The 17,897-nt window shown below is 53.6% G+C and overlaps 10 protein-coding genes across 10 annotated transcripts; 5 read left to right on the top strand and 5 right to left on the bottom strand.

The window, feature by feature from the left end:
- Positions 1-373: 373 nt before the first annotated feature.
- On the top strand, positions 374-1,800 carry K489DRAFT_328443 (enolase C-terminal domain-like protein; the record flags this gene model as incomplete). The annotated part of the gene is made up of 2 exons (XM_033602058.1): positions 374-418; positions 499-1,800. The coding sequence occupies 2 exons, from the start codon at positions 374-376 to the stop codon at positions 1,798-1,800; spliced, it is 1,347 nt and encodes a 448-aa protein (XP_033455023.1).
- A 54-nt stretch (positions 1,801-1,854) lies between these two features.
- K489DRAFT_328525 (P-loop containing nucleoside triphosphate hydrolase protein) lies at positions 1,855-5,361 on the bottom strand (the record flags this gene model as incomplete). Its single annotated transcript, XM_033602063.1, has 1 exon — positions 1,855-5,361. One exon carries the CDS (start codon positions 5,359-5,361, stop codon positions 1,855-1,857), a length of 3,507 nt encoding a protein of 1,168 aa, XP_033455022.1.
- A 258-nt stretch (positions 5,362-5,619) lies between these two features.
- K489DRAFT_385378 (uncharacterized protein) lies at positions 5,620-6,590 on the top strand. Its single transcript, XM_033606092.1, has 2 exons — positions 5,620-5,933; positions 6,003-6,590. Exons 1-2 carry the CDS (start codon positions 5,718-5,720, stop codon positions 6,354-6,356), a joined length of 570 nt encoding a protein of 189 aa, XP_033455021.1. The 5' UTR covers positions 5,620-5,717; the 3' UTR covers positions 6,357-6,590.
- Positions 6,591-6,719: 129 nt separating this feature from the next.
- On the top strand, positions 6,720-8,419 carry K489DRAFT_385377 (uncharacterized protein). Its single transcript, XM_033606091.1, has one exon. The coding sequence runs from the start codon at positions 6,888-6,890 to the stop codon at positions 8,001-8,003; it is 1,116 nt and encodes a 371-aa protein (XP_033455020.1). The 5' UTR covers positions 6,720-6,887; the 3' UTR covers positions 8,004-8,419.
- On the bottom strand, positions 7,670-9,504 carry K489DRAFT_385375 (beta subunit of citrate lyase). Its single transcript, XM_033606090.1, has 2 exons — positions 9,122-9,504; positions 7,670-9,046 (listed from the first exon to the last, which is right to left on the bottom strand). The coding sequence occupies exons 1-2, from the start codon at positions 9,162-9,164 to the stop codon at positions 8,118-8,120; spliced, it is 972 nt and encodes a 323-aa protein (XP_033455019.1). The 5' UTR covers positions 9,165-9,504; the 3' UTR covers positions 7,670-8,117.
- A 220-nt stretch (positions 9,505-9,724) lies between these two features.
- On the bottom strand, positions 9,725-10,551 carry K489DRAFT_136806 (uncharacterized protein). The gene has a single exon (XM_033599092.1). The coding sequence runs from the start codon at positions 10,239-10,241 to the stop codon at positions 9,828-9,830; it is 414 nt and encodes a 137-aa protein (XP_033455018.1). The 5' UTR covers positions 10,242-10,551; the 3' UTR covers positions 9,725-9,827.
- Positions 10,552-10,862: 311 nt separating this feature from the next.
- Positions 10,863-11,990, bottom strand: K489DRAFT_307695 (uncharacterized protein; the record flags this gene model as incomplete). Its single annotated transcript, XM_033600599.1, has 2 exons — positions 10,863-11,039; positions 11,148-11,990. Coding segments are annotated over 2 exons (1,020 nt in total), but the record flags the coding sequence as incomplete, so codon positions are not given.
- A 1,738-nt stretch (positions 11,991-13,728) lies between these two features.
- K489DRAFT_385373 (uncharacterized protein) lies at positions 13,729-15,116 on the bottom strand. The gene has a single exon (XM_033606089.1). It carries the CDS (start codon positions 14,712-14,714, stop codon positions 13,920-13,922), a length of 795 nt encoding a protein of 264 aa, XP_033455016.1. The 5' UTR covers positions 14,715-15,116; the 3' UTR covers positions 13,729-13,919.
- A 900-nt stretch (positions 15,117-16,016) lies between these two features.
- Positions 16,017-17,403, top strand: K489DRAFT_385371 (uncharacterized protein). The gene has a single exon (XM_033606088.1). The coding sequence runs from the start codon at positions 16,430-16,432 to the stop codon at positions 16,988-16,990; it is 561 nt and encodes a 186-aa protein (XP_033455015.1). The 5' UTR covers positions 16,017-16,429; the 3' UTR covers positions 16,991-17,403.
- Positions 17,065-17,621, top strand: K489DRAFT_328468 (uncharacterized protein; the record flags this gene model as incomplete). Its single annotated transcript, XM_033602060.1, has 2 exons — positions 17,065-17,463; positions 17,496-17,621. Coding segments are annotated over 2 exons (525 nt in total), but the record flags the coding sequence as incomplete, so codon positions are not given.
- Between the last annotated feature and the right edge of the window lie 276 nt (positions 17,622-17,897).

Here is a 17,897-nt window from a genome sequence, read left to right as displayed (position 1 = left end):
CATCAGGCTAAATTGGAGTCGGAGGTAATGTCTTCACCATGACCGAGACTGTTAGCAGCAAAAGCCCACGTTGTCTAGCGGACTCGGTGGTGCACCTCCAGCTCCATGGAGTAGTATACAGTACATCAGGATGCGGCTCGTATGGCTTCATTAGTGCATCATCATCACCACCATCATCCGAGCAGAGCAGAGAGCTCTCATCATTACCCGTCCGGTTGAAATACACAGAACGCCATGCCTCGTTGAACGGACCATTCCATCAACCCGCATAGAAATTTAAAATAATTTACAATATCGTCCTTTCCTTCTTTCCATCTTCCAATCAGCAAGTTCCTGGGATCGAAAAGGATAGTAGGAGAGGAGCAATAACAAGATGGTGACAATCACCCATTTCTCAACCCGCGATGTGCGGTTCCCAGTAAGACCACATCCTTTCCCATCCCCGAAACAATACGCCATGATGTGAATCTAAGTACAATTTTTTGTCTCAAAAAAAAGACCTCCCTCGACGGCACCGGCAGCGACGCCATGAACGCCGCCGGCGACTACTCCGCCGCATACTGCATCCTGCACACCGACGGCGCCCACTCCGGCCACGGCATGACCTTCACCATCGGGCGAGGCAACGAGATCGTCTGCCAAGCCATCTCCGTCCTCGCCGAGCGCATCGCCGGGAAAACCCTGGAAGAGCTCGTCAGTGACTTCGGCGCGACGTGGAGATATCTCGTGTCGGACTCGCAACTCCGCTGGATCGGGCCTGAAAAGGGCGTGATCCACCTCGCGTTGGGAGCGGTGGTCAATGCGATTTGGGATCTCTGGGCAAAGGTTCTGGGGAAGCCGGTGTGGCGGATCGTCGCGGAGATGACGCCCGAGGAGGTTGTGAGATGTATTGACTTTAGGTATATCACTGACGCGATTACGCCAGAGGAGGCGATCGCTCTGCTGCGGGAACAGGAGAGTGGGAAGGCGGAGAGGATTCGGGAGGCGGAGCAGAATCGTGCGGTTCCGGCGTATACCACGTCGGCGGGCTGGTTGGGATATTCGGACGACAAGATGAAAGCATTGCTCCGGCAGACGGTCGACGATGGCTACAAGTATTTCAAGATCAAAGTCGGCGGGAATCTCGAGCAGGATAAGCATCGGCTGTCGATCGCGCGCGAAGTGCTCGGCTTCGATCGGGGGAACGTGCTCATGGTCGATGCGAATCAAGTCTGGAGCGTGCCGGAAGCCATCGAGTATATGCACCAATTGGCAGAGTTCAAGCCGTGGTTTATCGAGGAGCCGACCTCGCCCGACGACATCTATGGCCACAAGGCGATACGAGATGCCCTTCGCCCACTGGGAATTGGCGTCGCCACGGGGGAGATGTGCCAGAACCGGGTCATTTTCAAGCAACTCATCGTGCAGGGGGCGATCGATGTGTGTCAGATCGATGCGTGTCGGATGGGCGGCGTCAATGAAGTCTTGGCGGTGATGCTCATCGCGAAGAAATATGGGGTGCCGATCGTGCCTCATTCCGGAGGTGTGGCCCTGCCGGAATATACACAGCATCTCAGCACGATCGACTATGTCGTAGTCTCTGGCAAGCTCTCCGTCTTGGAGTATGTTGATCATCTACATGAGCATTTCTTCCACCCCAGCGTCGTCAAGGATGGATATTATGTCACTCCTACAGAACCGGGATATTCTGTGGAAATGAAAGCAGAGAGTATGGATCGCTTTGAATATCCTGGGCGAGAGGGCGTGAGCTGGTGGCGATCTGACGAGGCAAAACGCATCTTAGAAGGCATCAAAATTTGAACTATTCTTGTTCCCGCGATGTTAAGATCAAATCGCGAAATGCTCGTTCCAATCTCAATCATCGTCCGTCGGTTCTTCTTTGACGAGGATTTCGTCTCCAGTATCGCTAACCCGTTGTGTAGCAACGACGACATTCTGCGCTCGACCGCCCTCGCGTCTCGTTTCAATAATGTCTACCACTCTTCCCGCTCGAGGCCTCACTTCTTCCGCAAGGATGACCGTCTCGATTCCGGCAGGAGCCCGTTCATCTTCAGGGCCCCAGGGTAGATTATCGACATCGATCTCCCTTCCGAGGAAAGATTTCAGAATGACTTCGCCGCCGGCTTTGGACATGACTTGGTTGGCCTCTCCGCATCGCTCACTACAGCAGCATTCCAGACATCCTTCATAACAATGGCACGCTTCGACACGGTCGCAGGCTTGATTGAGGAGAAGATCGATGAATTCAAAAGCTTTGGCGGCGATTCCTGAGCCGTGTTGTCCGCCCTTGTCGTCGTAGAATGTCAACCGTGCGGGTCGCTTGCGCGTAGTCTCCTTCTTGGCGAATTCCTTGATGGCAACCTTGCACTCCGTCTTGACGTCGCCCGGCATGGAGATGACAAAGTTGGGCATGAGGCTGAGGATGGCATGTTCAGCGGCATGGATCGCGGCAGCCACATTGAGACGCCGAGAATTGAGGATCTCGATTGCTGACTTGGGCACATCGAGCCACATGCCCTTGCTGAAGATGATGATGGGTGGGTTGTCCACTTGCACAGCGTCGAGGATGCGTCTTTTCTTATCCACCTTGAAAAAGCCGAAAACGTTTTTCAACACTTTGATGGTGCCGAAGAACGCACGACTGCGGGAACCTGGTATGCGACGAATTGCCTCCGTTTCAATGGGATCGATGTCAGTAAAGTCGCGCTGCTGGGTAGTCCAGTCCACCTTGACATATTCGACTTTGGCGATCATTCGTTCGGTGTTCATCTCTTTGACGAGATAGGTCTGGCCCTGATGTAGAAAGATCCCGCCCTCGTAAATGGTGAAAAATGCACGACTGGCCTCGAGCTCTTCAAGCACGATGTTCCTATTATTTGTCGTGTCAACAATCGCGAAATGGCTGTCTTCTGTATCTCGAATAGCGACCGTTCGCGACGGATGGGGTAAGAACCGCTCGTCAGTATGATAGAAGCCCAAATTATCCTTTCGCAATCGTTCTGTGCAAATCTCCTCGAGTTGTTTACCGAAATAAACCTTATCCTCGTCAGCTCGAATCGGTACCTCAAAAGCAGCACATTGGATGTGCCCCTCCACCACCAGCATGTTCCCCAAATCGACCTGCAATTCGCAATTTGGTTTTGTGAAGATCTCGTCAGGGTTCTCCATGTAGTACTGATCAGTCGGAAAGCAGTCCCCAACGAGCACAGACAAGCTGTCTTTGTTTCGTCTTCCCGCACGGCCAGATTGCTGCCGTAGATTGGCGATGGTGTAGGGAAAGCCGACAGTAATGACAGCATCAAGGCTTCCAATGTCCACGCCCAACTCAAGAGCAGACGTGCCGATGATGCCTACAAGCTTGCCTTCGAACATCTCCTTTTCAATCCGACGTCGATCTTGTGGAGTGTAGCCACCTCGATACGCCATCACACGGGCCATAACTTCGGGTCGTTCAAGGCTCGCGAGCTCATTTTTGATGGATGTTGTCAAAATTTCGCATTGCTTTCGCACTCGACAGAACGCAATGACTCGCACACCCCGAAGGATGAGTTGACAGAAAAGCCTTGCAGTCTCTGCATGTGTGTCACCCCTCCCGCTGGACGGATCGCCCGGGTCCTTGAATGGAGTGTTCCAACATAGGAACTCTTTCCTTCCGCTCGGCGAGCCATCGAAATCGACGAGTTTGACTTCTTCAATGCCGAAGATGGTCTTCATGTGTTCTTCAGGATTGGACACTGTTGCCGAGCACGAAACAAATTTCACATGTCTGTTGCCAACGGCAGCACAGATCCTCCGCAATCTTCGCATGATGAACGCAACATGGGCGCCGAAAAGTCCATTGTAAACATGCAATTCATCCATGACGACGTATTTCAAATTTTGCAGGAAGTGTCGCCAGCTCTCCTCTTGCGGTAGTATAGTCAAGTGCAACATATCCGGATTTGTGAAGATGATTCTCGCTTCGTCGCGAATTCGATTGCGTTCTAGAAACGGTGTGTCTCCATCGAATGTCTCGCAGACGACTTCCTCCATACCAGGAAGATAGGTAAGCATTTCTTTCAGGCTTCTCCTCTGATCCTGTGCCAAAGCTTTGGTTGGGAAAATATACATGGCTCGCGTCTCGGGGTCACGCTCCAGTGCGTGTAGCACCGGAAGCTGGTAAATTAGGGATTTGCCAGAGCTGGTTGATGTTGCAATGATGACATTGCGACCTTCATTCAAAGCATTTATTGCCTCGGTCTGATGACTGTATAGCTGTTGTATGTTGCGTGTATTGTATAGCGCGTCTACCAAGCTTTGACTAAGCTCGAAATTTAATTCTCCATAGATGGCTTGCTGGGGATCGAAGACACGATGGCCATCAGGTACGATCTGCCCGGTGTACCATTCCAGACCCTTGAGCTCTTCCACGATTTCGGAGATGCTTTGACGTTCATCCGGTATCGTCTTTGGAAGCGAGTCCTTTGCTGAGTCTGGTGCTGGAGTCGAACTTCTACTTTCAGCCGTCTGTGGGATGAATTTCTTGTGCTCTTCCTCCAGCTCCTTCACCGCATCGACCCCTTTTGCAGCACAGTCGTTGAGCCAAGCATTGATTGCGGATGTAAATTTCGTATTGCGCTTTTCGATAAGCTTGGTCATCTGTTTCTGGCTAAACACAGGCATCTTCAATTCTTCTTCACGCAACTTGCGCGTCGCCTTCACTGCTTCGCCGGTCTTTGGATTCGTGACCTGTCGCTTCAAATCTCCATCGATGAATTCGAATAAAAGCACTTCCACGTGTTCGTCTTTCCCTAAGCCGGTTTTGACATTTCGCTCTTCGGCCGGATTGGAGGGAAACATGTCGCTCGTCGCCCTACCCTTTCTAAGATCCTCCTCGCCCATCAGAGCCACTTGAAGTAGTGTCTCGTCTACATATTGGAAATTAATCGCGTGCGGCACAAGCGTCTTGACTTTGGCAACCTCTGCAATGCTCAATGGCCTCTTTATGCTAGCTTCGACAGTGCTTTTCAGATTCTCAAACGTAGTAGCAAGATGCTTACGCGTGCAGCAGAATGTATACACCAGGTTCAGCGCTTTGTGTGTTTGTGCGATCTTGTTGAATTCTGTCGGCCATGGTATTGACGTCTCGACAAGAGTTGAAGAGTTTCGTCGTTGCAGAGTCGGCGGCGCTCCGGACTTGGGAGCCCGACGAGGTTTCTTGCCGCCATCGTGCGTCTTAGTCGGCACTGAAGTTGCTTCAGACGGCTTGTCTACATCTGATGTAACAATTGCCTCTTCTTCTTCTTGTGGCGGTTTCGCGGCTCGCTTTCGCTTTTTGGAGACCAATTGATTCGAGACTGTAGCTGCTTGTAGTTTCACCATTGTCTGTGGAATTCGATCTCCTCACGATCTCTATTCATAATTCCGATTGAATTATTGTTGCATCCCGATGCCCACCTGGACAGTACATCGTCTCGGAATTTACAATACTCTTTGGGCGATGACGACACTGTGACAACGCTTGAGTCATGGACGACGCGAGGTCGAAACGCGCAGTCACGTGGCGTCAATCTAAATCCCACCTCTTGGAAACGACTCGGCATCCAACGGCGAACCCTTGGCTGGGGTCGCATGGGGGTTCGCCGTTCGCAACGTTGTTTATTATTAATGACAGCGATAGACAGGACGAGAAAGCATGACAATACAATCTGAATATTCAGATCAGAAACTCCATCAACATGGCGAATCTGGATAAATTCGATCCGGCTACCGCTGGTCGGTATGACCCAGGACATGTCGTCGTCTTCTTCGACAACCGAACATTCAAGAGCTTCGAGGATAACCACTCGATGTTCTCTAATATCTACCTCCAGGGGATGTCGCGACTGGGATGGAGCAATCTGTCTGGAGTGAAAGATCTCGAGCCGGGCAAACTGCGAATTGTCTTCTATACCGTACGTCGAGAGTCACTGCAAGACAACCGATGTTTACATGGAGAATCATCGCGCTGACAACGACCACAGCACCAAGGACGAGAGGGATCGAGAGAATTCCCCCTATGGCAAGCTCGAGAAGTCCGCGAAGCATTCGACACATTATCCCAACAAGGCTTCCGGCCGATGGTGCTAGGTTGGTCCCGCGAGAACCCATTCCCAGACATCGGAGGCTCAGAACCTCCGCCGAAGCCCGCCAAACCCAAGGAGCCGAAGCGAGCGACGACCTACAGCGCTGCGATGAGCGGCCACACCAAAGACTTCGGCGACACGCCGCACGATCGCGTCATGTCGATCATCGAGGCCGAGGAGGAGCGAGAGGCGAAACTCCGGGCTGATGAGGTTGCCTTTGCGGAATTCGCAAAGTCTGGTGGAGCTGCTTGATTGATTTGTATGAACGATGGTCACGAGAGATTGATAGGTTGTGTAGATTTCAGTATGGTCGCACGCATTATTGAATTGATCCGCCACTGATGGAATGAGAGCCGTGGAAGAAGTGGTGTACGTATGAAATGCAGGTTGACGGGGCAGATCGCTCGGTGGACTCACGGGAGATATCGTGTAGATAGCTAAGCCATAGTGTATTATTTATGCATGAACACGGTAGAACATATACAGCTTTGTGAGATCCGACGTATGTAATCGTAGTGCATAAATTATTATTGCAGATCAAAGACCGCCTTGGAAGCTACTGCACATCCTCCACCATCACCACTCACGGCCACCGAGCTCCAGTCTCCGTCAAAGCCCGCTACCCTCCAGCTCGACTCAAATACAACCTCACTTCCTTTCAGCAGCGCAGCGACTCCGTCCTCTCCCAAACAATCTCTCGAGACACGATCAGACAACAAGTGAGAAACAAACACCGCAAGATCATATCCAAGCACAGTCCCAAATCTGAAATCCGCCGCAATCATGGGTGGTGGTCCCGCCAAAGACACACTGCTCTGCCTCCTGCCGATGCCCGAGCCAGCCGGCCTCCTCGATGCACTGCAGAAGAAATTCCCGCACCTCGACACGATCTACAAACAAGTCCCCTCCGGCTGGACGAGCAGCAGCAGCAGTCCGGCCACCGTCCAAGAGATACCCTCCCACACGTGGGCGACCGTCACCATCCTGATCACCCTCTTCACCTTCCCCCTCCCGTCCGCCGCGCCGAAACTCAGCCTCATCCACCTGATCTCGGCCGGGAGCAACCAGATCCAATCGCACCCGCTCTACACATCCACGGAGATCCCCATCACGACCAGCAACGGGGCCTTTGGCCCGCAGATCGCCGAATGGGTGGTGATGACCGGCCTGGCCATCAGCCACCACTTTCCGGTGCTGCAGTCCCTCCAGAGGTCGCACTCCTGGGGCAGCCCGGACCCCTCGCTGCGGCGGGAATACACCCGTGTGCGCAGCTGGGTGGGCCGACGCGTGGGCATCCTCGGCTACGGGAACATCGGGCGGCAGGTGGGCAACGTGGTGAAAGCGATGGGCGCGCAGGTCATCGCGTACACGGCGACGCCGAAGGACTCGGCCGAGCAGAGGAGGGATCATGGTTTCACTGTGCCCGGGACGGGGGATCCGCTGGGGACGAATCCGGTCGCGTGGTTTAGTGGGTTGGGGAAGGAGGGCTTGCATGGGTTTTTGGGGCAGCGGTTGGATTGGTTGGTGGTTGCTGTGCCCTTGACGGACGAGACGAGGGGGTTCCTCGACGAGGAGGCTTTTCGGATTTTGAGCGAGGGGGGGAAGAGGGAGGTGTTTGTCTCGAATGTGGCGAGGGGTGCGGTGATCGATCAGCAGGCGATGATCGGGGCGTTGAAGAAGGGGTGGTTGGCGGGTGCGGCGTTGGATGTTACTGATCCTGAGCCGCTGCCTGAGGAGAGCGAGTTGTGGGATCTGAAGAATGTCGTTGTCACGCCGCATGTTTCTGGGTTCGATGAGGCGTGTTTGGGGAGGTCGTTTGAGATTTTGGCGATCAATCTGGAGAGGAGGGAGAAGGGGGAGCGGTTGATGAATGTCGTTCAGAGATCGAGAGGGTATTAAATTAGAAGACAGATATAGAGAGGGTCGAAAGACACATATGGATGATTCCCTGAAACATCCTTTCTTCACAGCCCTGCAGCCACATGTATTCAAAGGCACGCGATTCCTCTTCACTCACTCGGGCTGCTCATCCTTCCACTTCTCCCTCAACGCCTCCACATCGACCCCACAGACCTCCGCCTTCATCACGATCGCCTTCGCGCGCCCTACGACGGGCACATCGATCATCTTCCCGTCCAAGGTCCACGCGCCCCGCCCTTGCGCATCGGCCTTCTCATCGCAAACCACCACCCTCATCGCCCACTCGACCTCGCTCTCGCTAGGGCTGAACATGCTCTGCACGACCTCCACCTGGTCGGGGTGGATGCACTGCTTGCCGTTGAAGCCCAGCCTCTTCCCGCCCTCGCACTCCTCCCTCAACTGCCGCATGCCCTCCTCGCCGCGGAACGTGGTGGAGACGAGGTCGATGGCCGAGGGCAGATCGTACGCCCGCGCGGCCGCCACGATCGCCGACCGCGCGTACAGGAACTCGGTCAGGTCCGGCGTCCGCGTCAGGCTGAGGTCGCGCGCGAAGTCCTCCGCCGCGAACGTCAGGCCCGTCAGGTACGGCGACGCTCGGCAGATCTCGCGGAGGTCGACGAGCGCCCGCGCGCTCTCCACCAGCGCGACCAATCGGATGGGGTTGGGGGATCCCTCGCCGTGCCGGGCGGGGAGGAGGTGCCGCAGGACGTCGGTGACGAAGTGGAGGTCCTTGGGCGCGTCGACCTTCGGGATCACGATGCAGTCGAGGTTCGAGGAGGCGGCGTCGGAGGTGAGGATGGAGGTGAGGTCGGAGAGGGCGAAGCCGGAATCTACGGCGTTGATGCGCACGGCGAGCTCGCGGATCCCCGGGGGTCGTTGGGGCCGGGAGAGGATGGAGGTGATGTTCTTGCGGGCCTCGGGTTTCTTGGACGGGGTGACGGAGTCTTCGAGGTCGTAGGCGATGGAGTCGATGGAGGGGATGAGGAGGGATTTTTCGAGGAATCGCATCGAAGAGCCGGGGACTGGGTTGGAAAGTTTTGGTCAGATTATTGAAAGGGGTGGATACATATGTAGAGAGTCGTCTGAATTGGACGTACCGTAGAGCTGTGCTCTCCGAACAATTTGTTTCGCGGCCGCCATAGCGAGTCTCTTCGTCAGAAGTTCTCCCAGGTGTACTCTTAACCTTGAGAATTATCCCTTGGGGTTCCAACTGCCACCGGAAATTCCAACTGCCACCAAATATTCAATCGGAAGACATCCAGAAGCTATAACCGCACGAAGTTGAATTAAGAAAATGCAGGAGAATCTCGTCCAGGCATTCGCTTGTGGTTCGGGGAAGGATGACGTTCCCTATCGATGGACGTGATGTCAAACCGTAACCCTGAGGGGGAAAAACGCCGGACCCTACCGCCCGCCATGCAATCTGGGAACAACAACCACGGGAACTTCCTTCCACGAAATGGCTTCGAATTGTACGGGGACAGTTTGTAAGAGATCAAGACGACGACAACAAGTAATGCGTCAATGCGAAGATAAGGTAGAGAAAGGACGGAAGGAGGAGGAGAGCTGGCACTTATACTATGAGTGGAACAATTCATAGGGCCCGTTTCCTCCTCCCAGGATCGGGTGAGTGGACTTTCGTCGTTACCTGGGTGTCTCTAGAATCCTCCCCTTATTTGAACTTTTCAGAGTCATTATCTTTTCCTCTCCCGGAGTAACCATATCTTTGAACGAACTCGCACCCAATCGACAAACTTCTCCCCCCATTGTCACCAACGGGAGAGAGAGAGAAAGAGGAAGAGATCAACCATTTTCAACAGGAAAAGTTCCCATAGACCTGGGTTCCTTCCTTCCTTCATCCTCACGGCTGTGCTCTTCTCTCTTTTGAGTTTCCGGTTCCATCTCCATCCCCATCTTTAGAACGATTCCATCTGCAGAACGATTCCATCTCCAGAACAATTCCATCTCAATGCCCATCTCCACGCCCATCGCCACGGTGACAATAACAACAATAATCGTAACGAGAGTGGAATCCACCGCTCGTCTTCCACCCAGCAAAGCCCTTTCCTTCGCAAGCCAAAGGGAAGGCGCCGCGGGGGAGCGTGTGTGTGTATGTGTGCCCACGATGGCGCGATCCGCTCGTGAAATCGTAGATATTCTGTCCGGGGGGAGGAATTTCTTCCATGTTCCCCTCGGACCGGTCGTCGACTTTTGCATTGCCTGGCTGTGGATTTCTCTCTCTCTCTCTCTCTCTCTCTCTCTCCTGGCGGGTCTGTCCCGAGGGGGAAGATTCCAATGACGCGAAGATCTCGGCGGCGGTGGGTGGGTGAATGTGAGAACAGCTTCTCGTCCCGTCTTATTCTCTCACGAGTTTTTTCGAGAGCGGAAATTTGACGTTGTGGGGAGAAGAAGCCCATGCCCAAAATTTCCCATTTGGGATCTATGCCCTTGGCTTGCTTGGATGGAAAGAAAAGAAGCCTGTCGCGTTGACCGGGTCGTGGGAGCACCGGAGAGAGAAGTCGGAGCGAGAAAGAGCGGCAAGCGGGGGTCTCTTTCCTCGTCTCGAGCATGTATGACGGATTCATCAGGGGCTGAGATCTGCTCTCTCCCTCCAGGACCTTTATATCTGTGCCATGTATGAGGGAATGGGGTACCTCTCTCTGCCGGAGATGGGAGAGCGGGAGGATGATCATCACGATGTTCTTCGTCCCATCGAATCCAATCCCGCATCTTTCTGTTGCCAGGCGGTGAAGAAGAAGAAGAAGACGGAGGAGAAGAAAAGAAAGAATCTTTCTCCACACACAAATAATATCTCCAACGGCCTGCTTTTCACCCCTTTCACCCCTTCGGCCTCCTACAAACCACCGCCGCCACGACCGAGATGTCGTCCATCTTGCCGCCTTCGATCGCCAGGCCTTCCTCGACGCCTTTCTCCATGAACGGCGAGGCGGCGAAGGGATCCTCGGCGATTCTGCGGGCGCGGAGAACGACTTGCTGGGCGACGTAGCGCATGGCCTCGGCGAGGGACGATGACGATGACGGTGATGATGCGCGTGCTGCTGCTGCCTCTTCTAGTTGTTGTTGTTGTTGTTGTTGTTGTTTCCCATCTTCCTCGATGACGACCTCCTCCTGATCCTTCTTTTGTTGTTGTTGTTGTGGTCGCGATTGTCCCTGCTCTTCCTGCCATTGGGACAGCGCGGTGAGGACGGATTCGGTGATGTCCTCCTCCCAGAGGTTGTCCGTCACGCCGTCGGACATGGCGAGGACGACGTCGTCTTCGTGCAGCGGGACTTCCGAGAGGGTGGCGTTCTCGCGCGGGGTGTCGGGGGAGTTGGTGCCGAGCTGGCGCGGGCAGTCGAAGTAGTGCCACTGCTCTTCGGTGGTGAAGATGACCTGGCGGGAGGATTGGCGCACCACGATGATGCGGCAGTCGCCCAGCTGCGTCACGTACAGCAGGGGCTTCTCGTCGATGCTGTGGAGCTGCGCGAGGCTGGAGGTCGTGGTCCCCAGCCATTCGTTGGGTTCGCTGAGCGCCTCCTGGGTCATGCGGTAGGACTCCTCGAGGTAGCGGACGGGATCGGGGGACCTGTCGCCGCCGAATTTGTCCTGTTCCACTGCGAGGGCCCAGAAGTGCAGGATGAGGCGGCTCCAGAGCGGCGCATGCCCCCGCTCGCGCGTCGCCCATTGTCCCACGCCGTCGTTGGTCCCGATCAAGTTCTCGCTCACGAGCATGGCGTCGTCGCCGTTGGTCACGCCCCGGATCATCTCGCCGTTGACTTTCGCGCGACGGTCCATGCTGCGGTTGGTGGTGCTGAGAGGGTCGCTGAAACTGCCGCTGGGCGGGCTGAAGAACGGCGGTGGGAATGGTCGAGAGGGACGTTTCGCCCACCCGGCATAGCCAGCTTCGAAATAGAACGGACTGGAGCTTTTGACGATCTCATGGTCGGGGACGGGCGTGTTCAAACCGATTTGAGGATCACGCGAGCGAGGACTCTCCTTGCGAGACTTCGATGGGGAGGGCTTGTCGGTGGATCTGGGCCAGACTGAGAAGCCGCGGGTCCAGTGTTCGGGAGGTGTGACTGAAGGTGAATTAGTCGATGCTGCTGTGGATGGCGATGCGGACGTCGACGATGATTCCGGCGTCGTCGGTGTTATTGTTGTCGTTGTTGCTGATGGTAAAGTGGCTGATGTCGCGACTGTCGGTAGAGGATTTGGAGAAGCGCAGATGACGACATTACGCGATCGAATGGTGGCGGCGAGAAGGGCAAGGGCGCGACGACGAGAAGACGGACGTGTCAACGGCAGGAGGAGCATGCCGGCTCGACACTGCCTTTGCCTTGCCTTGTCTTGCCGTGTTCGTTGCAGTCGAATGTCGTTGATGGATGTAGGAAAAGGACGAAGAGGGAGAACTATCGGGCGTAAGGCGACTTGGATGGCGATCAGCAGCAGTTGAGAGAGAGCCCTGGAGTGGAGGGAAACAGTCGGGCCTATTCAGGCAGTCGGTGGATTGGCAATCACAGCCCGCTCGCCTGGTGGTGATGATGATACATGACTGGAGGTATTATTATACAGAAGGAAGAAGATGTGAAATTCAGGAAGAGTAATAGTGTGAGATACAGTACATGTATTAGGTGTATTGTATTGTACAGCACAGGGAAGCAGAAGTTCCAAGGTTTGGTTGAGAGCCACCGCAGCTGAAGGAAGGAAGGAAGAAAGATAAGGACCGGGACCACCACGTCGAGATACAGTACTGTACATACATGATAATACTGCAGTATTAAAAATATATACGTATATACATACTGCGCTCCCGTATAGTGATATACGCGCCACTCTTCGACACTGCTACAGTATATATACATAGGCGATCATCCTCCAACACATACAATCATAGGTGATATATGTATATGTATATATGTATATATGTACCTATAATCATCCTCCAACACACCTGTACAAACTGTCATATGACTGTACAGTATATAGGAAACAACCCTGACTGTAGTAGACATACGCCTTCAAGTCACCAAAACCTCAATTTGCTGTCTGCCCCTCTTTCTCCCATGCCGCCTCGCCGACAGTGATAATAAGAAGACATTGTCCACTGTCAATGATCAACCAGGCATGACGATGTGACGGACAATGCTCGACGACAGTACATTTCCGCCTAAAGGACCCTGAAACTCCAGTAATCCGCCCTGTCTAGGTATCTTATTATGAATCCCGTCCCATCCAATCCAATCCCATTCCAAGCAAGCGGCGGGCGGTGAACTGTAGGGTTTCTGGCTGTCCTCTCTGGTGGTCATCATCGGAAGCCGTCCTTCCACCCGCTCCCTCCGCCCATTTCCCCCCCGATCCGACTAATGAAATCAGAAGCCCTCCTGCCCTTCTCCATCAATTCTACCCTTGAGCTCGCCCTGTTCATCGTCTATTTGCCTTCATGTGGAGCCGATAGACCCGAGACCATTTGATGGACGATGATGATGATGATGATGATGATGATGAGGATGATGATGATGATGACGAGCCGACCACGAATGCAATCCGAACGACGTCCACACATGCATGGAATACGGTCGATGGTTATTGGTGTCTACATGCGCAAGGAAAATAGGAATACTGTAGTAGGATTGACAATGATTCCATTCCAGTCAGAGGATAGGATATATATATTCATATTTTCATAGCAGAGTATTCTCAAAATCTATCAATCAATGAAAGCTTTTCTGCAGTACTTGATCATCTTGCAGATCTCGTCTCCGATCCAAACAAAGACAAAGGGAGGGAGGGAGAGAGATTGGGACATCTCGTCATATGTTCATTTGCACACCATCATCATCATCATCATCATCATCATCATCATCATCATCATCATCATCATCACCATCGTTATCATCAGAACGCTTTGTTCACCCCCTCCCACTCCATATTCTCCCTCTTACTCCTCAACAAAACCCCCGGCCACGACACCATCGGCGCCTTCTCCGGGTGCACCAACGCCTGATCCGTGACAGCATCGCCCAGGACCTTTTCGATCCCGTCCCTCGGAAACTCCCTCTCCGTCCGAGCAATCACCTCCTTCGCACCACCAGCACCAGCACCAGCGCCATCCTCCCTCCCCATCGCCAACAGATCATCCAACATCCGCACCTTCCCTTCCCCTCCGAAGTCGATCCTCACACCCAACCGCAAGAGCCTCGCCAGCGCCGAACTCCGCTCCGCGATCTGCGGCGAAGTGTGCAGCGCGATCGCCAGCCAGACCTCGCGGCCCCACAGCCTGGCGAGCACGTCTCCGTCGGGGATGTCAGGGCCCGAGAGGAACCCCAGCGCGGCGTCGGCGCCGGCGATTTCGAACCGCGTCGTGCTGCTTTCCGTATCGCTGTCATATCGTGGAGAGGTGCCCATGTCGTGGAAGAGGCTCGTCACGTAGAGTAACGTGTTCTCCACCGCGTGGGGCTCGCTGTAGGCCGTCGCCTCCGACGCCGAGATGTCCCGCGCGTAGGTGTAGACGCGGAGGCTGTGGGCGAGGATGGCCGGGTGGAGGTTCTCGTGGGCGTGGCGGTAGGCGGCGCGGCAGATGGGGTCGTTCGGAGTGCACGGCGGCGGTGAGGGTGGTGCTGTCGTCGAGGACTTGTCTTCATGGCCATCGACGTCCGAGGAGGGAGGGAGATCGGTCGCGGCGGGACACATCTTCCTTTGGTTCTTAAGGTGGTCGCACAGTCGGCGTTCAATTATTTTCTTCTTGTTTCGTCAAGGAAATGTTCCTCGCGAATCCGGAGTAAGAGGCTTTTTTTTTCAAAGTATGCCGGAGGAAGTCAGCTGGCTTCGGCGGACAGACAGAGGAATAAGGTAACCCGGTCTACGCCTCGGCGCAGCTGTAAAATTCTACAGTCGTAGGCGTGTGGTGACTAGGAAAGCTAGAATATGTGAAGCTCAAGCGCTTGGAGACATGTTCCGACCATCAACGAATCGCGAAAAAGGCGATTGGCTAACATACAGTACCCACCATCTCTCTCCGTGGGACCGCCCTCGTGCTGACGTCGATATATCACGTCGGATTCTATTCCCGGGAACGAATTCAGTAGGAAGACCCGGAATTTCGCGCTAGTAAAGGACATTCGAAAAGCACAACGGGTCTTAAGGAAGATAATAGATATATAAACAGCTATATAAACTACTAAGTACTTAATTCAGTTGAAGTAAGGCTATAACCTCACATCATCACTACTTTTCGAAGTATCAGAATAGTGTCCCATTCAAGAGAGGTTTCTCCGTTCGGCGTCAGTCCTTGATCATATCCTACCGGATCTGCTCGATTTACGGAGGAATCGTGACGTGATATCTAGGAGAGCAACCGATCTTGAATGGACGTATCATCTTAACTTTGGCTGTGTGAGCATCTCAACGATCCGGTTCTGCTGGGTCGGCTGCTGCTCTATCAGCTCTCTGCTGCGCCATCTGCCGCTCTATCAGCTCTATCAGCTTCTATGATTCGTCTCGCTGCTGCGCCATCTACTTATCCATACTCCCCTTCTGCTGCTTCATTTGTCGTTCCATCCGTACTTCCTGCTGATCTCGGTCCGTATGCTGCTGCGCGGGCAGGTCTGCCACCTGATTCCGTAACTGGTCGTTTTCTCGCTCGGCCCTCCTCACCGTAGGCAGAGCCGGTCGCCTGAACTGTCCGTCTTCCCGCCACGACGCTGGCAAACTAGAAATAGACTCTTAAGAGTCGTCCTCGAGCACCAGCTCCGATATGAAATATTCGACTATACGTATACGCATACGTGACAATGCCGACGTAATTCGCGCGAGATGTAGTAGAAAGAATCGCTCGTATATAGCACGTGTCATACGGTCCGTCTTATACTGCCTACTAGCGGCGACGTCCGCGACGAAGTTGGCACTACAAATCGGTCGGATCGTCTTGCCTGTCACGAGAGCAAAATGTCCGAAGATTTTTACCCTTTCCCCCTTGTTGTACGCTACCGAGAAGGCTGATATTCGCCTTTGAATTTCCTCGGTGGTGGATATGCTCATGCACAGCTGCACGATCGCTCGCACGGCGAGACTGGCGCTGTGCATGCACTGCCTCTCAGCCAAATGGCCGGTTACTAACCTTTATCTCGCACACGAGGAAAGGCAGCGCTTGCGTGTGAGAGGAACAGCGTGGGGAAACATGATAAGGTTCATTACATAATTAGCTATCGCAATGATGGAGCACTACATGGATAGATATCCCGCTCCGGGACTGTCTCGTCTCGGACATATCCATCAAACTTTATGGTTGACTTTACCGTTGCTTTCAGTACACGCAAGCCTGACTCGCAAGCGAAAGTAGCAGCTCTATCAAGCACCCCATTCTGATCGACTTTCAATCTTACCCTTCGCCCATTTCTACGCATATTATGACGACGTCCACTCCCACTGGAGACACTGAATCCATTACCACGGACGGTGTGACGACGCCATCAACCGATGAATCTGGAGATGAGACGTCAATCAGGGAATGGTCTGAACTCTCTACAGCCCTTCAAAGCGGGAAAATGCATAACCCGACGACGGACGATATTCTTGTTATCGTTGATAAGACTTACAACCGAGTCTTAGCATGGCGTCCCGGGAATCGCATCGTGCTCGTTGACATCCCTAAACGCCATCCAGGTCAGAGCATCCCAGCACGGTGCAAGTGGCGCTTCACCGAGAGTAGCGACGGCTTCAATGGGTTCTGCAACCTCGCAGAATGTCGATATCTCGGACACAATCTTTGGTGGGAGTTCATGGCTCAAGCTTTCGCCCAGAATGGATGGGAACATTTCAAGTTGATGAATCGCGGTGACGGGTATACGATTCAGGTCCCTTACTGGTTTTCTCTTCGGTCATTATCGGCGCGCTCAGACGGTACTGGTATCGATATTGGGCGTCCAAACGGTACTTTGTGGGAGTTCATCAGAGTCAGCGAGTGGTGACTTTCCTTTTTGAAAGGGTGTAGAAATAATTCGAAATATTGCAGAACAAATTCAGCAATGGAACCATAGCAGAGCTATTCGCAATGGACGTGAAAGCCGAAGCACTCTTCCCACCACAACGAGGTGGGATAGAGATCCCCCTGACCCAAGTCTGGCAATCGCTATCTTCTGATTTGGCAAAATCATTTGAAGTTGGCTACACGGAGCTCAGGACCAAAGACCGCATGTACTGCTATGATCAATCCCGGTCGATCTTCACTCCGAGCACGTGCATCTCGGACGGACAAGTTGCTTGCCCGAAGAGTTGTAGAACGACACGCGTAATCTGTACGTCACGTTCTCATACTGGCGATTGTATAGCGAATGATGCATTACAACGACTTATTGGTACTCCCACCTCAGAACAATGGCAGAGATGTTTTAAATGCAAACGATTTCTGGAATTACTCCGGGACTGTAACGACATGACATTGGTGGAATGGCGCTTTGCTATCACCCTGCACAGCTAACGCTACTTTTGTTTTACAGATGTCCTTGTGGCGCACAATTTTGCTACATCTGTGGTTATAAGTGGCACGCATGCCCTTGCCCGCAACGGGACAAGCACCGACTATACGATATAGCACCCTAAATCACCAAACACGATCCTCACTGGCAACCTTTTGCACTTCCACTTCAAGAGCACGAGCAGCCTTCAACGCGGCCCAACTCGCCATCGGTGGTCGCACGCTACGACGATTCAGAGGATGATGCAGCATCGGCCGTCGAACATATCCTGCCAAACACCGATGAGTACTCCACGACTCCATCCGCGCCAAGGGGCACAAGCGATGGAGCAGGATTGATCGTCAACGAGCAATAAAGACTGGTGAATACCATGCGGTATCTGCGAAAGTATCACATCTGC

This window comes from Dissoconium aciculare (assembly GCF_010015565.1).
Source record: "Dissoconium aciculare CBS 342.82 unplaced genomic scaffold K489scaffold_24, whole genome shotgun sequence".
Classification (NCBI taxonomy): Eukaryota; Fungi; Ascomycota; class Dothideomycetes; order Mycosphaerellales; family Dissoconiaceae; genus Dissoconium; species Dissoconium aciculare.
This window is presented reverse-complemented; position numbering and strand designations above follow the sequence as displayed.